This window comes from Amphibalanus amphitrite, unplaced genomic scaffold (assembly GCF_019059575.1).
Source record: "Amphibalanus amphitrite isolate SeventyFive unplaced genomic scaffold, NRLGWU_Aamphi_draft 000148F_arrow, whole genome shotgun sequence".
Taxonomy (NCBI): Eukaryota; Metazoa; Arthropoda; class Thecostraca; order Balanomorpha; family Balanidae; genus Amphibalanus; species Amphibalanus amphitrite.
The window spans coordinates 513,231-532,927 of NW_024881643.1; the positions used below are offsets into that span (position 1 = coordinate 513,231).

General features: G+C 53.2%; 1 protein-coding gene and 1 non-coding gene across 2 annotated transcripts; one reads left to right on the top strand and one right to left on the bottom strand.

The window, feature by feature from the left end:
• Positions 1-5,133: 5,133 nt before the first annotated feature.
• On the top strand, positions 5,134-19,246 carry LOC122382838 (zinc finger protein 628-like). Its single transcript, XM_043368685.1, has 8 exons — positions 5,134-5,366; positions 5,599-5,730; positions 6,310-7,920; positions 8,257-8,433; positions 8,828-8,917; positions 9,270-9,434; positions 15,961-16,152; positions 16,489-19,246. Exons 1-8 carry the CDS (start codon positions 5,354-5,356, stop codon positions 17,478-17,480), a joined length of 3,372 nt encoding a protein of 1,123 aa, XP_043224620.1. The 5' UTR covers positions 5,134-5,353; the 3' UTR covers positions 17,481-19,246.
• Positions 9,772-9,843, bottom strand: Trnag-ucc. The gene has a single exon. It is a non-coding gene; the product is annotated as a tRNA-Gly (tRNA).
• Positions 19,247-19,697: the final 451 nt, after the last annotated feature.

The window sequence follows — 19,697 nt, forward strand, 5'->3', positions numbered from 1 at the left end:
GTTTGTCCTATATTTATTTTTGGTTTTCAGCATATTATACTCTTTTTTGTTGCATTATTCTGCCTGAATTATTGTTTTGTTATTCTGTTTTTGCACATACTTTTCTGTTTGACCCTCCTGTTCCTGCTCGTGCATGCTGGCATGGGCATGATCTAAACCCAATATGGCGTCTCAGCCTGGCATGAATCGAGACGTATTTAAACCATCAAATACGCTTGAAAGAACCCCACCAGGGTCACCCAGTGTAGAGGAGAAGGATAAATCACAGGCCGATACTTCTAAAAACGGAGAACTAAATAGAGCTAAGGCTCAAACAGAGACAAGAACTGACAATGTGGGACAGGCGCTCAACGAAACTCGAGAACTCGACTCTGACGATGATGACCAGGATGTGGAAGGACAAGGTGGAAGTAGAGTAAAGCGGCTAGACTCTAATGTTTATAAACCATTTGGAAGTCGCTCATCGTCGGGTACGAGCCAGCCGTCTCACGACATCTGCCGGGGAGGACCAGGAAGAAGAAAAGGAAGCAAGAAGAAGTGTGGACTCAAGGTTGAAGACAATCAAGATGGAGTATGTTGTGATGGATGCAAGTTCTGGTTCCATCTGGATTGCCAGAAGGTGCAGTCGGAAACCTACAAAGCCCTCCAGGAGACAAAGGGAGTGTTCTGGTTATGTTCGGAGTGCCGTGCTATCCTCCCAGAGCTTGCAAGAAAGGCCATCACAATGGGAGAAGAGAAGGAGGAATCACAACCAAAGGCTGACAAGAAAGAAAATGTGCAGGAAGACAACCAGGCAATAATCTCTGCCATCAAGGCCCAAAAACAAGAAATCCTGGCAGCCATGAAGCAGCAAGAGAAAGTGATCATCACAAGCATCAAAGAAACACAACCAGCAAAAACATATGCTGAAGCTGCAAAGAAGATAGAAGATCAAGTTGGCAAACTGCAGTCTGCGATGAAGGGAACAGCGGAAATGTCTGAAGCAGTCAATGTTATCAAACAGAAAAGTGAAGAGCAGAGTGATAAACTCAAAGGGATGGAAGAAAGTGTGGTGAGGCAGATGGCCCAACAAAGTCAAGTCCTGGAGAGTAACACAACCAACATAAGAGATAACATAGAGAAAGTCGTGAGATTGAAAGAGAAGGAGAATAGAGCACAAAACCTGATCTTCCACAACATAGACGAGTCAAAGTCTGCCAATGTTGAAGAAAGAAAAGACCATGATGAACAACAATTCAAGGAAATGATGAAAAAGCTTATGGGAGAAAACAGGAGCTTCAAGACAGAAAAAATCATCAGGCTCGGAAAGAAAGATGAGACGACAAAGAAGAACAGGCTGATGCTGGTGAGACTGTCCAGCAGGGAAGAGGCAGAAGAAATCTACAAGAACCGCATGAGGATGAGAGAGGTAAATATAGAAAACAAATACATATCCCTGGATAGAACGCCAGAAGAGAGGAAGAAGTTCCATGAGCTGAAAAAGGAACTCGAGGAAAAGGGGACTGCCACACACAGGATCTTTCGAGGAAGGGTCATCAGAAACCAATGAACTACCAAGAAAGAAGAAAAGGGGAAATCAGCTGATAAAGAGTAAAACTGTTACAGTCAACATGGTGAATGTGCAGGGCCTCACAAGAAATAAACTTCTTGAGCTTGAAGAACTTTTGAAAACAAACTGTGATATACTGTGCCTTACAGAAACACAACAAAAATTTGAAAAGTATGAAGTTTCTGTAGGTGTTACAATGATTGAGAGTATGAGAGAGATGAGGGATAAGAAGGGAGGGGGACTCCGGATAATGTTCCAAACTAAGCAAGGGACAAGTGTTGCAAAACAAAGAACGTGTAGCACAGACATTTTGCATGCAGTCATGGAATTAGGGTGTTTTAAGTTGCACATCATCCTTGTATATCTGTCTGTAAGGAAATCTGCTGAAGACTGTGAGAGGAATAAAAACATGAAAGCTGAAATTGATAACATAATTGAAACAATTATGGCAAAAGATGAGGCTCTATTGTTGCTCGGAGACATGAACGGACACATTGGACAGCTTGGCTATCAAAGAGAAGATGAAAATGGGAGAATTGTCTTAGACTGGACAAATAAATCATCACTGATACTGCTAAACCTAGAAGAATTTTGCCAAGGTACATATACATGGTCAAGGCAGGACCAAAATAGTGCAATCGATTATGTCCTCGCAAATAGGAGGTGCTATCAGCGTATTGAGAGCATGACAATTGATGAAGAGAGGGAGCTTTTTGACCTCTCAGATCACCATATGATCTCGGTCAGAATGGAAATACCCACAAGAAACCAAAGCTTTAATAAGGGAACGACAAGTGTCAGAGAATTCTGGAAGGTAGATGCTGGCTCATTGGAACTCTTCGGAGAAGAGATGCAGAGAAGGCTCCGAAATGAGAACATAACAAACATAGAGGAGCTCAATGGCCTGATGACAGAAGTGGCCAACAGCAAGTTAAAAGCAACATACCGCAAGAAAAGCCTGATAGGGCAACAGGTGAAAGAAAAGCCATGGGTCACAGATAAAATCAGGGAAGCTATCAAGAAACGCAGGGCCATAAACCGGGAAAAACGAAACACCAAAGACAAAGATCAAGAGAAGCTGCTCAATGAACAGTATAAAATACAGAAAAAGAAGGTCCAGGAAATGGTGAAAGAGGCTGTGACAAAATCAGAAAAGAAGACAACTGAAGAAATCAGGAACAGTGCTAACAAGAGCAAGTCAATGTTTGAAAACATTGACAAACTAAGGAAGAAGGAGAGAAACCAAGAAGACATCCAACTGTATGACAATGAAGGCAAGAAACTGGAACCAGAAGTGGAAGAAGAGGAGTTGGTGAAATTCTGGAAAACTGTGTACCAGCAGCACTCAAACGAGATCAGTAAAATATGGAACAGTGATGTGAAGAAGGAATATGAAGAAGGCATGAGGAGAACTGTGCACGAGGGACCCCACTTCCCGAGACACATGAGAGAGTTGATGGATATGGCTCTCCCTGTGAGACAGGAAATATCACAGATGAACCCCACACAGATTGAAGTAGAAGATGTGAAAAAAGCAGTATCCGGACTGAAGAACAAAACTGCACCAGGACCAGACTTGCTCAAACCGGAACTATACAAAGCACTCGTAATGACGAAGGAAGGCCTAGATACCCTAACAAGCTGTCTACAACAGCAACTGGATGCCGACTCGAAGCCAGATTCGTGGAAGACGTCGAAGACTAAAATGATCCCCAAGATCAAGAAACCCACTGCAAAAGACTTGCGTCCCATAGCGTTGACAAACATATCATACAAGCTGTTCATGAGTATTCTGAAGGATAAAATTGAGAGTCACTTAAAGTATTATGATGAAATGCTAGAGATACAAGCAGGTTTCACTAGTGGGGGGAAGGTTGAAGACAATTTATTCCTATTGCGTTACTGCGTTGAAGACAGCTTTCGCAGGAAAAAGCCATTGTTTGTGACAGCCATTGACTATTCGAAGGCCTTCGATTCGGTTAATAGAGCTGAAATGGTAGAAGCCCTGAAGTTCTACAAGATCGACTCCAAAATCATTGATGCTACGACGCAAATCTACCAGGGAGACTCAACGAAAATCAAGCTCAATGACAGGACTGAAGCAGTCATCGACGTCACATCAGGAATACGACAAGGATGCAATGGGTCAACGACAAGCTTCAAGATTGTAACATACCTTATCGCCAAAGCTCTGACAGATACGGGACTGGGCTTCAAAAATGATATTGTCCGAATCCCAGTGTTATTCTTTGCTGACGACGGACTCGTCCTAACTGAGACTTTACAGGAGACAGAGCACCTAGTGACAACGCTGGCGGACATCAGTGGCAAGTTCGGTTTGAAGATAAACAAAGACAAGAGCGCGGTCATCATCTACAATTGTCAGGAGCAACCCAAGGTCATCGCAGACATCCCTGTGGTTCAACAGATCAAGTACCTGGGAGTTTGTGTCACAAACAAGAAAAGGCTCTTCAAGGAACACATCAACGTAATGCATCAGAAGTCCCAAAAGCTGGCCAACATGACCTACGGAATAACGCAAAAATGCTGCAACAAACTGATGATTGGCAAGTGCTATTGGAAATGTCTGTCGCTCCCTTCGTTTCTTCATGGGGCGAGCATCCTGAGCCTTACGGACGCAGACATCAAGAAGCTCCAAGTATGTGAGAATGGAGTGTTCAGACAAATTCTGGGAGCACCGAGATACACGCCGATCTGTACGCTCAGAGGTGAGGTGGGATCCTCCCTGATGAAGACCAGGATCATGGAAGGGCACTTGCAGTTCCTGAGAGGCGCGATGCAAGGAAGCAACGACCTCATCAGAAGGATCGCCAGAGCAGAACTAGAAGTGCGGAAAAGTACATGGGCGAAGACAACGAAACGGTACCTGGAAGCTGTGGGATTAAATGCTGCAGAACTGGAGAGGATGAACAAGTCTACCTTGAAGAAACGCCTGAAAGAGTGGGATGACAAACAGTGGAAAGAAGAGCTCGAGGCCAAGTCCAGTATAATGGTATACCGATCTGCCAAAACAGCCATTAAAGAAGATCCGATCTACGATAACACAACATCGTCAATCATACTCTTCCAGGCCAGATCTAACACGCTCCCGCTGGAGACTAGGAAGAGACACACTGGCGAAGAAACCACGTGTCTCCTGTGTGGAGATGGGGAGGAAGACCAGCACCACTTCCTGCTTGAGTGCACCAAACTCGCAGAAGAACGGCTCAAGATGACTTCACTCCAACGTCCACACCAAGAAGACCAACTAGAAGTCCTGAAGACATTCCTCTTCAATGAAAGCACGGAAGAGATGGAGAAGAACAAGGAGGGACTCTACAAGCTCTGGAGACTGAGGAAGAGGAAACTGGTGACCGTGACGGATGGTGAGCAGAGGACTGGAGCGGACAGAAGCTGACTTGTCCAATTCTGTCCAGGTTACATCCTAACCATATCCCAGAAACCTCCCACCACCCGACGCGCGTTTATAGGGCTACCGATGCAACCGGTGACAGCCCGACCACATCATCATCATCACACAACAAATTTGGGTGCTGACGTTTTAGGTATTAGTAGCTGATTATTTCAGTTATATATTTTATCATCCACATCCTTGACTGGCTAGTTTGCTTCATTGTGATCGAATTCAGCTTAATGTGACCATGTTGCTCATTTTCACTCATATAAACCGCCATGAATTCCAGGGATCAGCAGACAAATAATAATTGTAATGATAAGCCTGACCCCCTCCAACCCAACCAGTTCAAGTTCAACATCATCATGCGGTGACTCAAGAATTAAAGGATGGCACTAAATGGTGAGTTATGCAAAATGAACTTGAAATGTTAGGAATATTATTTCCAACTTATAGTTGGCGCTTCAATGTTAGTTGTGATCGAGATCAAGATCACTGTATTTATGCAAGTTCCTACCCACCTACCTAACCATTTTCCTCTGCTCACCTTTTAACGTGCTAGTGTCGATGAGACTGTTGGATGCCGTCATATTGTGAAATTTGACATGCCAATGTACCTTCCGCTGTATTGCAGTGTCAGATGGGTGCCCCCAGTGCCGCCGCATGGTGGCTGGGAAAGGAAACCGACTAGTAACAGATGCATGCGGTCATATCAAATGTCGCTTCTGCCTGCTGTCTGAAGAGGATGGTTGCTGGTCATGTAAAGGTCAGTCAAAAACAGCATTTAAAAATGTTGTAAAATGTATTCATATATTTTAAATAGATAGATTGATAGCCCAAGCCCAAGTTGTGCCAAGCAGTTTGTCATACAAGGATTGACCTTCATTGTCTGGGAATTTCCTTTTTGTGTGGCTTCACTTGATGGTTTTTATTTCATATTTTTCACATTGCATTTATAGCTCAAACCTTTGCATATACCTATGTAATTGGGCTATGTCTGTTAGGTACCTATGCTCTTAATCCAGCTTACTGCTGCATGATCCTCTCACCATTAGCAGGCCATTTATGTCAGGAGTTTCATAGAAACAGTATGTGGAGAGCCTCTCAGGAGAGACAGGCCAACAGCTGAGCTATGCAAACTGAGCTGCAGCCTGCAGGATAGTGATCAGCTATGCTTTTCCTTTTTTTTTTTGCTGCTGAAAATAGGCATTTTAGTCAAATAATGGCATCTTCATGACATATTTTCATTAACCTAACATGGAAAGCAAGTAAACATTAAGCAAAGCATTATATCAGCTTCTATGCTTAGCTGCAACAGTGTAACACAGAGTGTCGGTTTCGCCAGCTCCGGCGGAGGTGCCTGCGGTGTCGGCCTCGCCGGTCCGTCTGGCCCCCGTCCAGCCGCTGTGGCCGTGCGAGCCGAGCCGGTGGCCAGTGTCGGCCGGCCCCGAGCGGGGCTGGCTGGCCGAGCCGGCGGTCGTCTCTGCGGTCCGGCCGACGCCCCAGCCCGCCCGGCCGGTCAGCCCCCGGGTCGGCTCCCAGCGTTCCGACAGTCCGACGGTCAGACAGGGTGCCGCGCCGCCTGTCTGGTCGTCGCCGCCGACCCTGACGGAGCCGACGGCGGCTGATGGCGGAGCGGCGCGCTCGCCGGAGCTGCGCCGCGCGCCCGCCGCCGTCCCCGTCCTGCTGCAGTCGTCACTGCGCGTGCAGCAGCTGCGCAGTCAGCTGGCCGGTGGCGGTGCTGCGGCCGCACCCCGTCCCGCCGAGACCGTCCAGCCGGAGGACCTGTCGCCGCGCTGTGTCGCCGAGGAGAGGTCCCCGGCTAGGCACTGGAAGGGGCGCGGCAGACGGGGGGCCGACGGAGCGGCACTCTCCATCCCGCCGCCTCTGAGGACCGCGGCTTCGACAGAGAGCGGCACTCCGAGCGGAGAGCCAGCACGGAAGCGATCACGGGAGGAGTGCGGCACACAGACGGTAGCAGGCTCGACACTGATGCACAAAATCCCGCGAACCAGCACCCCCTCTGTACCGGGAGGTCAGAGGTCTTCAACCTTGCTATCGACGCCGGTATCAACAGAGCTGTTGGCGAAGAGAAATTTGCCAGAACAGCGGGAAGCTATCCCGTTAACACTGATCGAGGTCCCTTCACGTCACATTGAGGCTACAGAAGCTTCATCATCGAAAACGAGCAAGCGGCCACTCCCGAATGAACAACAAGCATCGCACAAGAAAAAGCAAAAACGGATGGCTCCAAGCGACAGGAAAGAAAGATTGAGCAATGCCCTGAGTGGCACGACTCAACCCCATGTGGAACCCAAGCCTACGGAGTCAGCGGCACCGGCCCCCTCTGACGCTTCCCTGGTTGGTGATGGCGCGTCGAGCTGCAGCAGCTCACCAGTAGCAGCTGCCGCAGCTCAGGGGGCCTCTCCGGAGGTCTCTGGTGAGGACGGCCGGCCGGCGGAGAGCAGCCCCGCCGGAGACGCGTCTCCGATGCCGCCACCGCGCTCTATGAAGGCTCGGATCCTGGCCCAAGTACACCAGGAGAGTAGCAGGGATGAGGAGCTGCCGGCAGAGCCGACCAAGCAGGCAGCTGAGTCGACCGAGCGGGCGACTGGGCAGGCCGATCCGTCCAAAGGAGGGGCTGAGTCGACTGAGCCATCCAAAGGAGCGGCTGAACCGGCCGAGCCGTCCCAGGTCACAACGGAGTCGGCCGAGACGTCCAAAGCAGCAGCTCAGCCGGCCGAGCCGTCTAAGGAAGCGGCGAGGTCGGTCGAGCCGTCCAAGGGTACAACGGAGCCGGCCGAGCCGTCTAAAGAAGCGGCTAGGTCGGTCGAGCCGTCTAAAGGAGGAGCTGAGCTGGACGGTGACTCGGAGCGGTCGGCCGGTCGGCGGCGTGGTGCCACATCGGGAACCAAGAGAGTCACTGCCAACATGGTGGTCAGAAAGGTGGACAATGGTGAGTGCTATTGGTGGACGTGGGATTGAGGATCTTACCAGGTTGGGGCAGATTGTGTAGCAGTCGTGGATAATGGGACATGACACGTTCGGGTACTAGCCGAGTTGTTAGGTGTGGAGGTGATTTGTGATTTGCGCGCCGCGACGTGATTTTATATGTTTGCAAGCAGTAATTGAGATTGAGATTTAAAATTTGTGCGAGTTGATTTGTTAGAATAAGAATTTAGAAATCATTTTGATACCACTGAACAAGTCCCACATATGTCATTCTCCCTCATGGTCTCAGGCTGTTGAAGTGTTGCACATTTTGTCTAATGATGTGTTTGCCTCTTTCTAGGAGACACTGCAAAACCCGAGTACGAGTGTCGTGAGTGCCAGAAGCGGTTCACCACCTTCTCCCACTGGAAGTACCACATCAGCTGTCGCACGGGCAAGGCGCGCTACCGCTGCTCCCAGTGCTCCTGGACGGGGAACGTCAAACAACACTACAACTACCACATGGACAGACACAAAGGTGGGCTTTTCAGTAGTGTGGCTTTTGGACGTCCTCTAAAGCTTTTGTCACGTCAAATGTTACGACATTGGTAACAATTTAGCTCTTTGTAATTCTTTGTAACATAGCTCTTTGTATTTCTTTGTAACATAGCTCTTTGTAACATGTTCTCCATTTGTAGGAGTTTCGCTCTCGTGGACTAGGCTATTTAGCTATGACAATTATTGAATGATATCTATGATGGAATAATATTACAACTGGTGCTGTGTTCTTATGTGTATTATTGCGAATCATGCACGCGAAATGAGTATTTCTTTAGGTATCACATGTCCGTCCAATCGAGTGTCACAGCGTTATTTTCCTGTGCTAATGGGCACAGCAGTCTGACCGCCGCCCGGCCCCCGGCCGTCCCCAGGTGTGACACCTACACACGTGTGTAAGGTGTGCTCGGCCAAGTTCCTGCAGAAATCCACTCTGGACCGACACATGGCCACTCACAGCACTGGTAAGTTCGACCAAAGTTTGACTGCCGTTCTGCAGGGCACTGGGGCACACTGCGGTGAGGCGTTACAGTCAACTGAGACGGGGTTCCACAACAACCTGGCAGTTGCGATTGTGGTCACTGTCGAGTGTTGATCAAGGGTAGTCGCAACTGGTAGTGAATATGTCACTGAGCGTTATCAACGATCCTAGACTGAAGAAATATCACCACTGCTGTTTGTTTCGTTTGTTATTAAGCTCTGGCCGGGGGAGTTCACGTCCTTGTCTCTCACGTTGTTGAGCTGATGTGAGTTCGCGTCCCTGTCACCGCTGTCGCCGCCGTCAGTTCACGTCCCGTTTGGTCCGCTTGCCGACAGAGGGCGGTCTGCAGTGCGCCCAGTGCCTCACCCGGTTCACGTGCCAGTACAACTACCAGCGACACCTGCGCACCCACACGGGAGAGAAGCCGTTTGTCTGCCAGCTCTGCCAGAAGGCCTTCTCCGACCAGGGCAACCTCAAGAAGCACATGCTGAAACACACCGGTGAGTCGTGGACGGGTGGTGGGAGACCCAGACGAATCGGAGATGGACGGAAGGGGATCTGTTGGTGGCCTGCCCAAACGCCCATATCGACTAGTAGTGTTACTAGGCTTGTCACCCAGGTGGCTAGCAATCTCAACTTACAATGACCTTCTCAGGCCTGTCATCTTAATAACAGCTTTGGTGGTTACTGTTTTAAGCTTTGATGATGAGCATCCCGTGTCATTGCCAGGTTCTTGCGGCTGATTGCCATTAACATCGTATTTGCGGTTGCCGTGGCACTCGTATGGTGACCCACAATGGTGCCATGTAGGTAGCCGAGGTCAGGTCAAAACGGTGTTGCGATGGCCGGGAATCGAACCCGGGTCAACTGCTTGGAAGGCAGCTATGCTCACCACTATACCACCATCGCGTGTGCGGCGTGTAGAGCTGGCGCTTACATAGTCGGCGGTCATTTTCCTGAGTCACGTTTTCCCGCACGGCTGGCCGTAGACTGCTGACCTGACACTTACTTACCGCTATCTAATCGGTGATGAACGGCGCCATTCGGCTATAGCACGATGAATCGTGATTCCAGGTATTTCCGAGTGGACTTTGAACGGTTATTTGAGATTTTATCCGCCCTGACGCCCCTGACTAGTTCCTGAACATCAAAAGGAAGTGCCTGGCATTTTTCATAGCCTTAATCAGATTTTTTTTAGCTATTGTGCTTTTTTGTTTAATGTAGAAACTAGAACATGCTCTCGGACCACATTTGCCTACAAAGAAGACGTTGTGCCCACTGTTCAGTGCTCCAGCATCTGGGGAGGGAGTATTCGACATCGTAAATCGACACGAAAGCATTCGACACGAACGGGTAGACCTGACATCATGTGACCAAGACAAGGCTGACATGCTGGGCAAGTACTTCAGCAGCATCTTTACCCATGAATATTTTTTTTTTAATATTTTTGTTGCCCGACCCGGGCTTTTTTGTCGTTAGTAGCACACATTCATACTGGGTTAGTACACCATATACACGGCAGTAGTACGAAGCGTTTTCGGCACCCGCTACGCGGGACAGCCTTGACCGCACGCTTCCTGTCACGCACCCCAGGTGGCACCGCACTGGTGCGCACGCTGGGGCTATCCCGATTTCTCGGGCCCGGCAGGTCAGAGGGCTGCTCCGGGACATGAAGCGAGGCCGTGCCCTCGGGACATGTCACCGGACCGAAGGACCTGTTTAAAGGCGGATCAGGCCCGTGTACCTGCGGCCGGGGGCGCTGGCTGGCACAGCGGTAATCCCCACGACCGAGCGAACACTCCCCAGTTACTGCCATCTCCTGGGTAGGAGCCGGCCGAGGAAAACGCTGCCAGAGGTCAGCTTTGATCCAAGGACCTCCCACACCAAACGTGAGCGCAGTTGCCAACTGCGCCACAAGGGTGGTTCTCTTTACCCATGAAGATACTGAAGCACCTGATATGGACCTTGATTGGCAGGACCCCTTCCTCGATGATGTTTGAAGCACCTCCTCAGAAAGTGGAAGGAAAACTGCTGTCCCTCAAGACAACCAGCTCGCCGGGGCCTGACGCCATACACCCCCGAATCCTTCGCGAGTCGGCACAGGTCCTCTCCATCCCCCGAGCATACTGTACCGCAAGTCTTTGGACTCTGGGTCGTTTCCTTTGGACTGGAAGACAGGTGAGATCACCCCTATCTTCAAGAAGGGAGACTGCCAACGCCCCTCGAGCTATCGACCAATCACTCTGACTGCCATCCCTGTCAAAATCCTCGAATCAATTGTCCGAGACGCTCTCCTCCAACATTTCCGCGAAAACGGTCTGCTCGCCAGCGCCCCGCACGGTTTCCTCCCAAAGAGGTCGTGTACGACGCAACTGATGGAGGCAATCGAGGACTGGAGCACCGCCATCGAAAACGGAGACAACATCGACATCATCTACCTGGACTTCGCCAAGGCGTTCGACTCTGTGCTGCACCAACGTTTGATCCGAAAGCTGTTTGCATACGGAGTCCGGGGCCTGCTTCTCAACTGGATCGCAGCCTTTCTGATTGATCACCGACGGATGGTTGTGGTCCATGGATGGAAGTCTTCGTGGGCCCCTGTGACGAGTGGTATTCCACAGGGATCGGTTCTCGGACCTGTACTGTTCACTTTATTTGTCAACGATCTTCCCTCGGAGGTCACCGGTTCGGTCAAACTGTTCGCCGACGACACGAAACTATACCGCTGCGTCCTGGGTAGCAGCAATGACCTCCAGGCTGACATTGATGCGCTCGTCCGCTGATCTTAGAAGTGGCTGCTCCATTTCAATCCCAAAAATGCAAGGCGATGCACCTCGGCCACCGAAACCCGGAGCATGTGTACTTTTTGAACGGCATCCTGATCCAGAACGCTGAAGAGGAGAAAGACCTCAGTCTTGAAATCGACAACCAGCTCAATTTTCACAAGCAGACTGTGTCAGCCGTCGCTAAAGCCTCACAGATTCTGGCCGTCGTGAGACGCTCATTCGCCAACATTGACGAACACACGCTGCCGCTTCTCTTCAAGATCCTGGTTTGGTCCCTCCTAGAATATGGGAACACAATCTGGGGACCGTTTGGGAAAGAGGACCAGAAGAGACTTGAACGCGTGCAACGTCGTGCAACAAGAATGGTTGCACAAATCAAGCACCTCCCGTACCCTGGAAGACTCCGTCGACTGGGACTACCATCACTCTACTACCAGAGGCGCAGCTGTTGGGCTGGTGTATCCGAGAGCCCTCCCCCGCCCATGGTGGCTGGCCTCGCGGCGCCCGTGACCTGACCCTGACATCAGGAGGTCGGGGCGGCTGGGGACTCGCGCGGGGCGCGGGGGCAGTGCGTCCCGGGAGCTGGAACCGGACGGGTGTGTGAGGTACGAAGAATACATTAAGAGAGAATCAACGTGTCTCATCTAACACTGGCGCGGCGAGACACAAGAAGGACTTCGCTCCCGAGGTGAGACGTTTCGGTTTCTCTCGTAATATTAGACAATCAATCGGTGTTCGGGTTGCGCCTCTAACAAGACGTGTTGCGGTGCACACCCGGTAGTTATATAGTCAGGTATTTTGCTGAGATAGCCGCTAACGTTTTGCGTTGCGTTGTACTTGTGCCAAGCTTTTCTAAATTATTCCATTCAGGTCCAGTGTTAACGTGTGGTGTTACACTGAAAACTCAGTCCGTATAGACGACGCAACTAGTTTTGGAGGTCTAATACTAAAGGAAAAAATTGAGGCCAACGTAATAACGGCTGCCTGGATGAAGGGACCATGTGGTCCACCACAACGACCTGAAACCCCTTGTCCAGAAAGGAGTATCCCAGCAAAGGCTCCAGAATGACAGAGCAGAAGTTCCACCGTACCTAGCTAGGTCGGTACCTGCAGGGGTATATGACAGGAATGGTGATAGGGGTCTTCTAGATGTGAACAATTTTTCGTCCGGGAGCAGCTTCTGGGATGGATCGCAGACCATACCCCCACGCCCTTCCCTCATCCGGTGTGAAGGCATGATGACTGCCAGGTACTAGCGCTGACAGCTCTGACAATCAGAGGAACCACAGTGAGGGAGACGCAGATGATGCAGCAGCATCTCGAGGGACCGAAAATGACACGCACGAAGGAGAGGGCAACGTCGGCAAGCAGCCGATCGAGATGGAAACCGGTTTTCAGCTGGACTACTCACCATCTCCAGGTGGACCGAACAGCACGCGCGAGGAAGAAGTCAGCGCTTACGAGCAGTCACGTCGAGTGGAAGATGGACTTCAGTTGGGGCGGCTTGGAGCTCATGTGGGCGACGTATCCTATGGACGATTCCCTCCTAACCCCATACATCACTAAGTCCGGACTTAGATCAATCCAATTGATGAAGTATCAGGAAGGAGTGAGTCCCTCGGTCTCAGAATTAAAACGTAAATGTGAGCTGTTTCTAAAAAGGAACTAGAAGAAAATGACCGAAAAAGAACAAGTGTGTGTTTGCTTGCTTGTGAGAGGACATGTTAACTGAGTGACGCTTTTTCAGATATGGCCTCTGGCCAAAGCGAAGTGGAGGTCCTGCGGGATCGGATCGTTGATCTGGAGGCCAGGGTTGCTGCCCTGGAGCTGGGACTCGCTGGCGACTCCAGGATGTTGAAGACAGCGGCGGAGGGTCCGACATCGCCGGTGGCCGAGGTAGCCGTCGGATCACCGGACATGCTGAGCCAGCTCCTGGGCAGCCCGATGCCGGACGACCTATGGGACGCTGGTGACAGGACCATCGCCGGGACGACGTCCGACTTGCGGGCGTCTCTTGTGTCTTCCCCCAGTGTTTCGGAGCCAACGCCCAGTCTGCTGATGCCTGGACCTAGTGGGGTCGATGGGCCGGCAGCCGGTACTGGGGAAGGGTCCTCGCTGAGTCCGCCGCCGGCTGGCCCGGCCGTCTACTCCTCCGAACCTTGTGAGGTCAGAGAACGTCAGTTCATGGCTGATGGCGCCGGTGGTGGAGCAGCTGCGACGGGTACTGAAGAAGGGTCCTCGCTTAGTCCGCCGCCGGCTGGCCCGGCCGTCGACTCCTCCGAACCTTATGAGGTCGGAGGACGTCAGTTCTTGGCTGATGGCGCCGGCGGCGGAGCACCTGCGACGGGTACTGAAGAAGGGTCCTCACTTAGTCCGCCGCCGGCTGGCCCGGCCGTCGACTCCTCCGAACCTTGTGAGGTCGGAGGACGTCAGTTCATGGCTGATGGCGCCGGTGGTGGAGCAGCTGCGACGGGTACTGGAGAAGGGTCCTCGCTGAGTCCGCCGCCGGCTGACCCGGCCGTCGACTCCTCCGAACCCTGTGAGGTCGGAGGACGTCAGTGCATGGCTGATGGCGCCGGTGGTGGAGCAGCTGCGACGGGTACTGGAGAAGGGTTCTCGCTGAGTCCGCCGCCAGCTGGCCCGGCCGTCGACTCCTCCGAACCTTGCGAGGTCGGAGGACGTCAGTTCATGGCTGATGGCGCCGGTGGCGGAGCAGCTGCGACGGCGGCGCCGCCGGTGCTACCGTCCCCAGTGGGTGCTGGAGCGCCGGAGTCTCCCCCAGACGTCGTGGCCGCGCTGGTAGTAGGAGACTCCATGGTCCGTCGGGCCGGCTTTGAAGCATGTCCGCCATACCAGCTCACCGTAGCGGCGCGGGACGGCCTGGCGTGGACGAGGGGACTCGTCTGGCTTCACGAGCAGATAATGACTTGGGCGGAGGCTGCACGGGCGGCGGGCCGGCGTCTGGGCCCGGTGTTGATCTGGGTCGGGGGAAACGACGTATACCCCGGCCCAGGTGGGATCAGAGGATCGCCGGACGGCGTCACGAAGAAAATCAGCCTTCTCCTGACCGATCTGGCCGGGATCATCCCCGACGTTACGCTGGTCGGACCGACGCCCCGACCGGCGAACGACGAGGGTCTTCTCTGGAACAAGACGCCAGCTTTTCTACTCGAGAGGCAAATGCTCTCGCTGAGGGACGGCGGAAGAGGACCGGCCGTCCTGAGCGTCGGCCGCCGACTGTGCCGGTGGCGGAACGGCCCGACCCGCGGCCACTATGTCCATTCCACCGCGTTCTACAACCGTGACGGCGTGCATCTGACCGGCGCGGCGCCGGCTACGGTCGCCTGGCGCCTCGACTGCCGGCGTGGCTGAGGGCGGGTGCACAGTGAGCACTGAGGTGTCTGTGAAAACCGTGTCTGAGTGTGGGCGTGCAGTAAGCACTGATGTGTCTGTGAAAAGTTATGGTCAGTGGTTTTGTTTCCTTTTGCAGTTGCTTATTTCGTTTGTTAAAGCGAGCATTCGTTTGTTAAGGGGAGGAGTGTTGGGCTGGTGTATCCGAGGGCCCTCTCCCGCCCATTACGGCCGGCCTCGCGGCGCCCGTGGCCTGACCCGTGACGTCAGGGGGTCGGGGCGGCTGGGGACTAGCATGGAGAGTGCGTCCCGGGAGCTGGAACCGGACGGATGTGTGAGGTACGAAGAATACATTTAGAGAGAAGCAACGTGTGTCATCTAACACAGAGGCGACGTGGTGACCATATAGCTAGCAGCTGCTGCACGGAGGGTTGGCCATATTGCCAGAAGTCTCTTGACCCGGATCAACCCAGCTCGAACCAGGGGCCGCGAGTGGAAGCTCGAGAAACCGAGGGCCACCAAACTCGTGCACAGAAACGCGTTCAGCTTTAAGGTCATAAACGACTTGAACTCCCTACCGAGTGCAGTGGTCATGGCACAGTACGTCCACCAGTTCAAGGCCTGGCTGGACAAGCATTGGGGTGGTATCATGCACGACACCCCGTATCCCTGAGAGCCTAGCCTATATCCCGATATGAGCTCGATGCGAGCGGGATCCCCAGGCCAAGTGGCCTTTTCAATCCCGATCACCAGAAAGGTAAGGTAAGATAAAGTTAAAGGTAAATCGCGCTCCTTTCTATCAGCTCTACCGAGATGAGGGCTCGGCCGTCCCTCCCCTCTGCTGATCGCTCCTCTCCGGTGTCTCTGACGTCTCTCCGTGTCCCCGCAGCCGGCGCCGAGGAGCGGTGTCCCGTCTGTCCCGAGCCGAAGCTGTACCGCACGCCGGCCACTCTGGCCCAGCACCTGCGCGAGTGTCACGACCTACCGCGGCCGGCGCAGCGCCACAGCTGCCCGGCGCCGGGCTGTGGCAAACACTTCTCTCGCCGCTCGGACCTGCGCAGGCACCAGCGTATTCACACCGGTCAGTGGCAGAGGGGACAGGGGGAGCGGCTGAGGGTGTCGGGGTAGGGACTGGGAAACGGCTGTTACCAGGCTTATGGACTGTGCTGATGCCGACTGAAATGTTTTCACTGGTGTTGAGACAATTTATTAGTTTGGGATGTCTCCTTGAAGTGATGTAGAGTGGTGTCGTGTCCCTTAACCATCTTTGTGCTCCCTTGATTTCAATTCATTATTGTCATGGCGGACAGATGTGTAGTCTGCATTACTACCCTCAGCTAAGATAGTTTGCTTGCGTCCCGTTACACCGTTTGGGTGGTGTCATTGACAGTTTCCCTTCCCCTGTGCTCTTCCGCAGAGGAGAAGGAGTTCAGCTGTCCGTTCTGCCGGGTCACCAGCCGACGGGTGGACACGCTGGCTCGCCACATGGCCGCATCGCACGGACTCAGCCGGGATGAGGCGCGACTCAAGATCCGCGCCGACACGTCCACCACCACCGCGGGCACAGCGACCGAGGCAGACCCGGACAACCCGGACAGCCCGCCTCCTCCGCCGGCCACGTCCCCTGCCCCGCCGCCGGTGTCGGCGGCGCTGTCAGGAGCAGCGTCAGGGGCGGTCTGTGTGTCAGGAGCGCTGTCAGGCGCAGTGTCAGCAGTGTCAGGCGCGCTCTCCGTGTCGGGGTCGGTGTCACTGGGGCTCTCGGCGGCCGCGGCCGTGGCTGTGTCGGTGACGGCGGTGTGCTCCGACCGCCCGGTGTCTGCCGGCCGGACGGGGACCGGTCGCCAGCCGCACCAGACGCCCGCCGAGCCGGCGGCGGCTGAGTTCCAGCCGCGGCCGCCGCTGCTGCCGGCTGAGAATCCATCGGAGAGCGCGGCGCGGCGCGACTCGGTGCTGAAGTTCTGCCAGCCGCCGGCGCCGGCCGAGGGTGGGCCCCAGCTGGAGGAAGTGAGCTCCGCGGAGGTGACCGAGCCGCGGCTGGTGGAGCTGCAGCCGGTGCGACTGGCGGACGGCGCGCCGCCCGTGGCCGCCCAGCTGATCCACCGGTACCCGGGCGACTGGCCGCCCCCGCCCCCGCCCCCGCCGGCGGCGGCGGCCGAGCAGCACCGGCTGTACGCGGCGCCACCGGAGCTGGCCACCCAGCCGGTACCGTACCACCGGCCGCCACCGGCCGGCCCGCCGCGCACCTCCGCCCAGCAGCTCACCCACTACCAGAACCACCTGCGGCAACTGATCGGCGACGCCGCCTTCGAGGGACTCTCCACCATGTTCGACAACCTGCGCAACAACGTGGTGGCCTGCATGTCGGCGAGGCATCAGGACAAGGACGGCCGCGTGTCACGGCCCTCGTGATGACGGCTCGCGTCACGCCGCTAACAGCAGTCTGGTGGTGTCCCTCCTCTGGTGGTGGTGCCGTGGTGCGCCTATGGAGGAGGAGCCTACGGTTCTGCCTATCGGTACAATAATTGAGAGTGTAAATACGACAGGGGTACGGAGCGTCGAGCTACTGAGAACGAACCCGAGTCGGTTTGCCGAGATAAGACATCACTTATGAATCCATAAGAAGTTGGGCATTGAGCTGAATTTGGTAAGTCAGGCATGAGCTAAGACGTAGCCGGTTCATCGGACGTGTTAAATTATTGCCGAAAGAAACTTGAAAGTCGATTTTCAAACCAATGAACAACAAAACGCTAGGATGTGTCAACAAAATGCACATCAGAATGCATGCATTTGCATTGATAAACTCAATGTGAAGATTCATGAAGTCCCCAGTTGTACAGGGGAGTACAAGCGACATGGTTTGGGCCGGGAGCTTCTCTGATTGGAGCTATCCAATGCAATGCTAACTGCCAGGCGGGTTTTTGAACGATTTACCAGTCTAGGTGTTTAATGCGTGTAGATTGTACCTGACCAGAAAGGAAACTTGAGACGGGTCCGGAGGTTGTAAGTGCTGGTTTGCGGGGAGTTCGACGCGTGGTGTTATGGGAGGTTTCGTAACTTGACGTTTGATGTAGTTTTGCCATGTCGGGCGATGTGTTTAGAATTTAGGTGCGAAATGTTTCCTTATTTTTCTTATGTAACGCAGTTATTTGCTTTCATGGAGCTTATGAAAAGCAGTCCAGTTTATTTACCGACTGAATTGTGAATGCGGGTTGGTTTGGTAATGTAGGGAGCGTGGCCCGTGTGTTTGATTTGTGTTTCCATTAGATGCAGCTACTATGCCGTATCTAATCGCTAGCCGGGAACGGTAGTGTCATTGCCTGTTGGCTGTGAGAAGGAGCCGGGTGGTTTTCTAAAGCGTTTGTCATCAATACTGGTCGGACTGGCAGTTTTTGTACGGTCGGAGAGGCGAACCGGTGACAGTGCCGTGCTGAGAACTCGGACCCTCGTCAGAGACTTTTGCATACTTTTATTGTGTCTGCTTGGTGCATTTTCACATTTTGCAAACCCATTCTTGACTGTGAGTTTGAGAGCTGGTCATCGTTCACATATTTATGTATATACGGGTCTAACCCTGTGTCGATTGATGCGTATGTACAGGTCTAACCTTCATCGCGTTGCTGTGCGCATGGTTATATTCCTAGTCGTTGAACCATGTGCGCCCAGTCTGACCGTTTGCCGCACTGTGTAGTGTGTACGCGCACGTTCTAATTCAGAGCGGTGACGTCGGGCGCTCGGTTTGTTTGGATGATGTCCAGACGACTGTGTGCGGACGCTGCGGTGCGGCCCTCGTCTGGTCCGCGCCGTCCGCCGGGACCTGGTGACTGCCACGCGCACCATGTCTGCCCTCTGTGGGCGGCTGGAACGGCCGCGAGCTCCAATACAAACCCCACGTTCGGCCCGGTGCCTGGCACTTGCCCACTGTCCCAGTCCGATGTGTGTGAGAAATGTGAGCCTGGCTCCACTGTCGCCTCCGGTTGACCCATCTGATGGGGCTTGCTCCGGATAGTGCAAGATTCTTGGGATAATTGACCCACCGCCCGGGTATATCCGAGGTCAGTGCATATGATGCGCTGACCCATATCTGGGTCACGTCGGTGAGCCGTGCCGGCCCGTACACAGTACATAGGCTCACACGGTGAGTTGAGAATGGCCCAGACCAATACAATACAGATATGATCTGATTCGCCCTTTGGTGTTCATCATCCGACATCGTTCCATCGTCACATCCGTCAATCGGTGTTGCGGAGCCAATCCGGAGTCATACTTTGCCTAAACGGCTTCACGAGGGACCAGATTTTTATTTTCGCTGTGTCAGTATAGGACATACACGTTTTTACTATACCTTGCAAGTTGCAATACTAGATGATTTGGTTTAGTTATTTCATCGTCATCCAGCATTTATAAGCTCGGTTCGGTTTAGTATTGTCCGCGGCCTGAATTATTCAGAGCAAATTCAGAGATATCAGAGTTATTCCCCGTGAGGTGAGGAGGGTATACTTCAATATGGCTGCACGCCTGCGCAAATTTAAAGGGACCCTCCCACCTTACCATTAGTTTTGAGTTGAGATAGCCAAGTTTGCGGCCAGGCTCAGAAACCACCATTTATCCTGGTCGCAACCCCGCAGC

Excerpts from the sequence above, each read along its gene's own strand:
- LOC122382838 (XM_043368685.1), top strand. Across the intron at positions 5,731-6,309 it reads TGGTTGCTGGTCATGTAAAG|CTCCGGCGGAGGTGCCTGCG; the intron begins GTCAGTCAAAAA and ends CGGTTTCGCCAG. Across the intron at positions 16,153-16,488 it reads GCACCAGCGTATTCACACCG|AGGAGAAGGAGTTCAGCTGT; the intron begins GTCAGTGGCAGA and ends GCTCTTCCGCAG.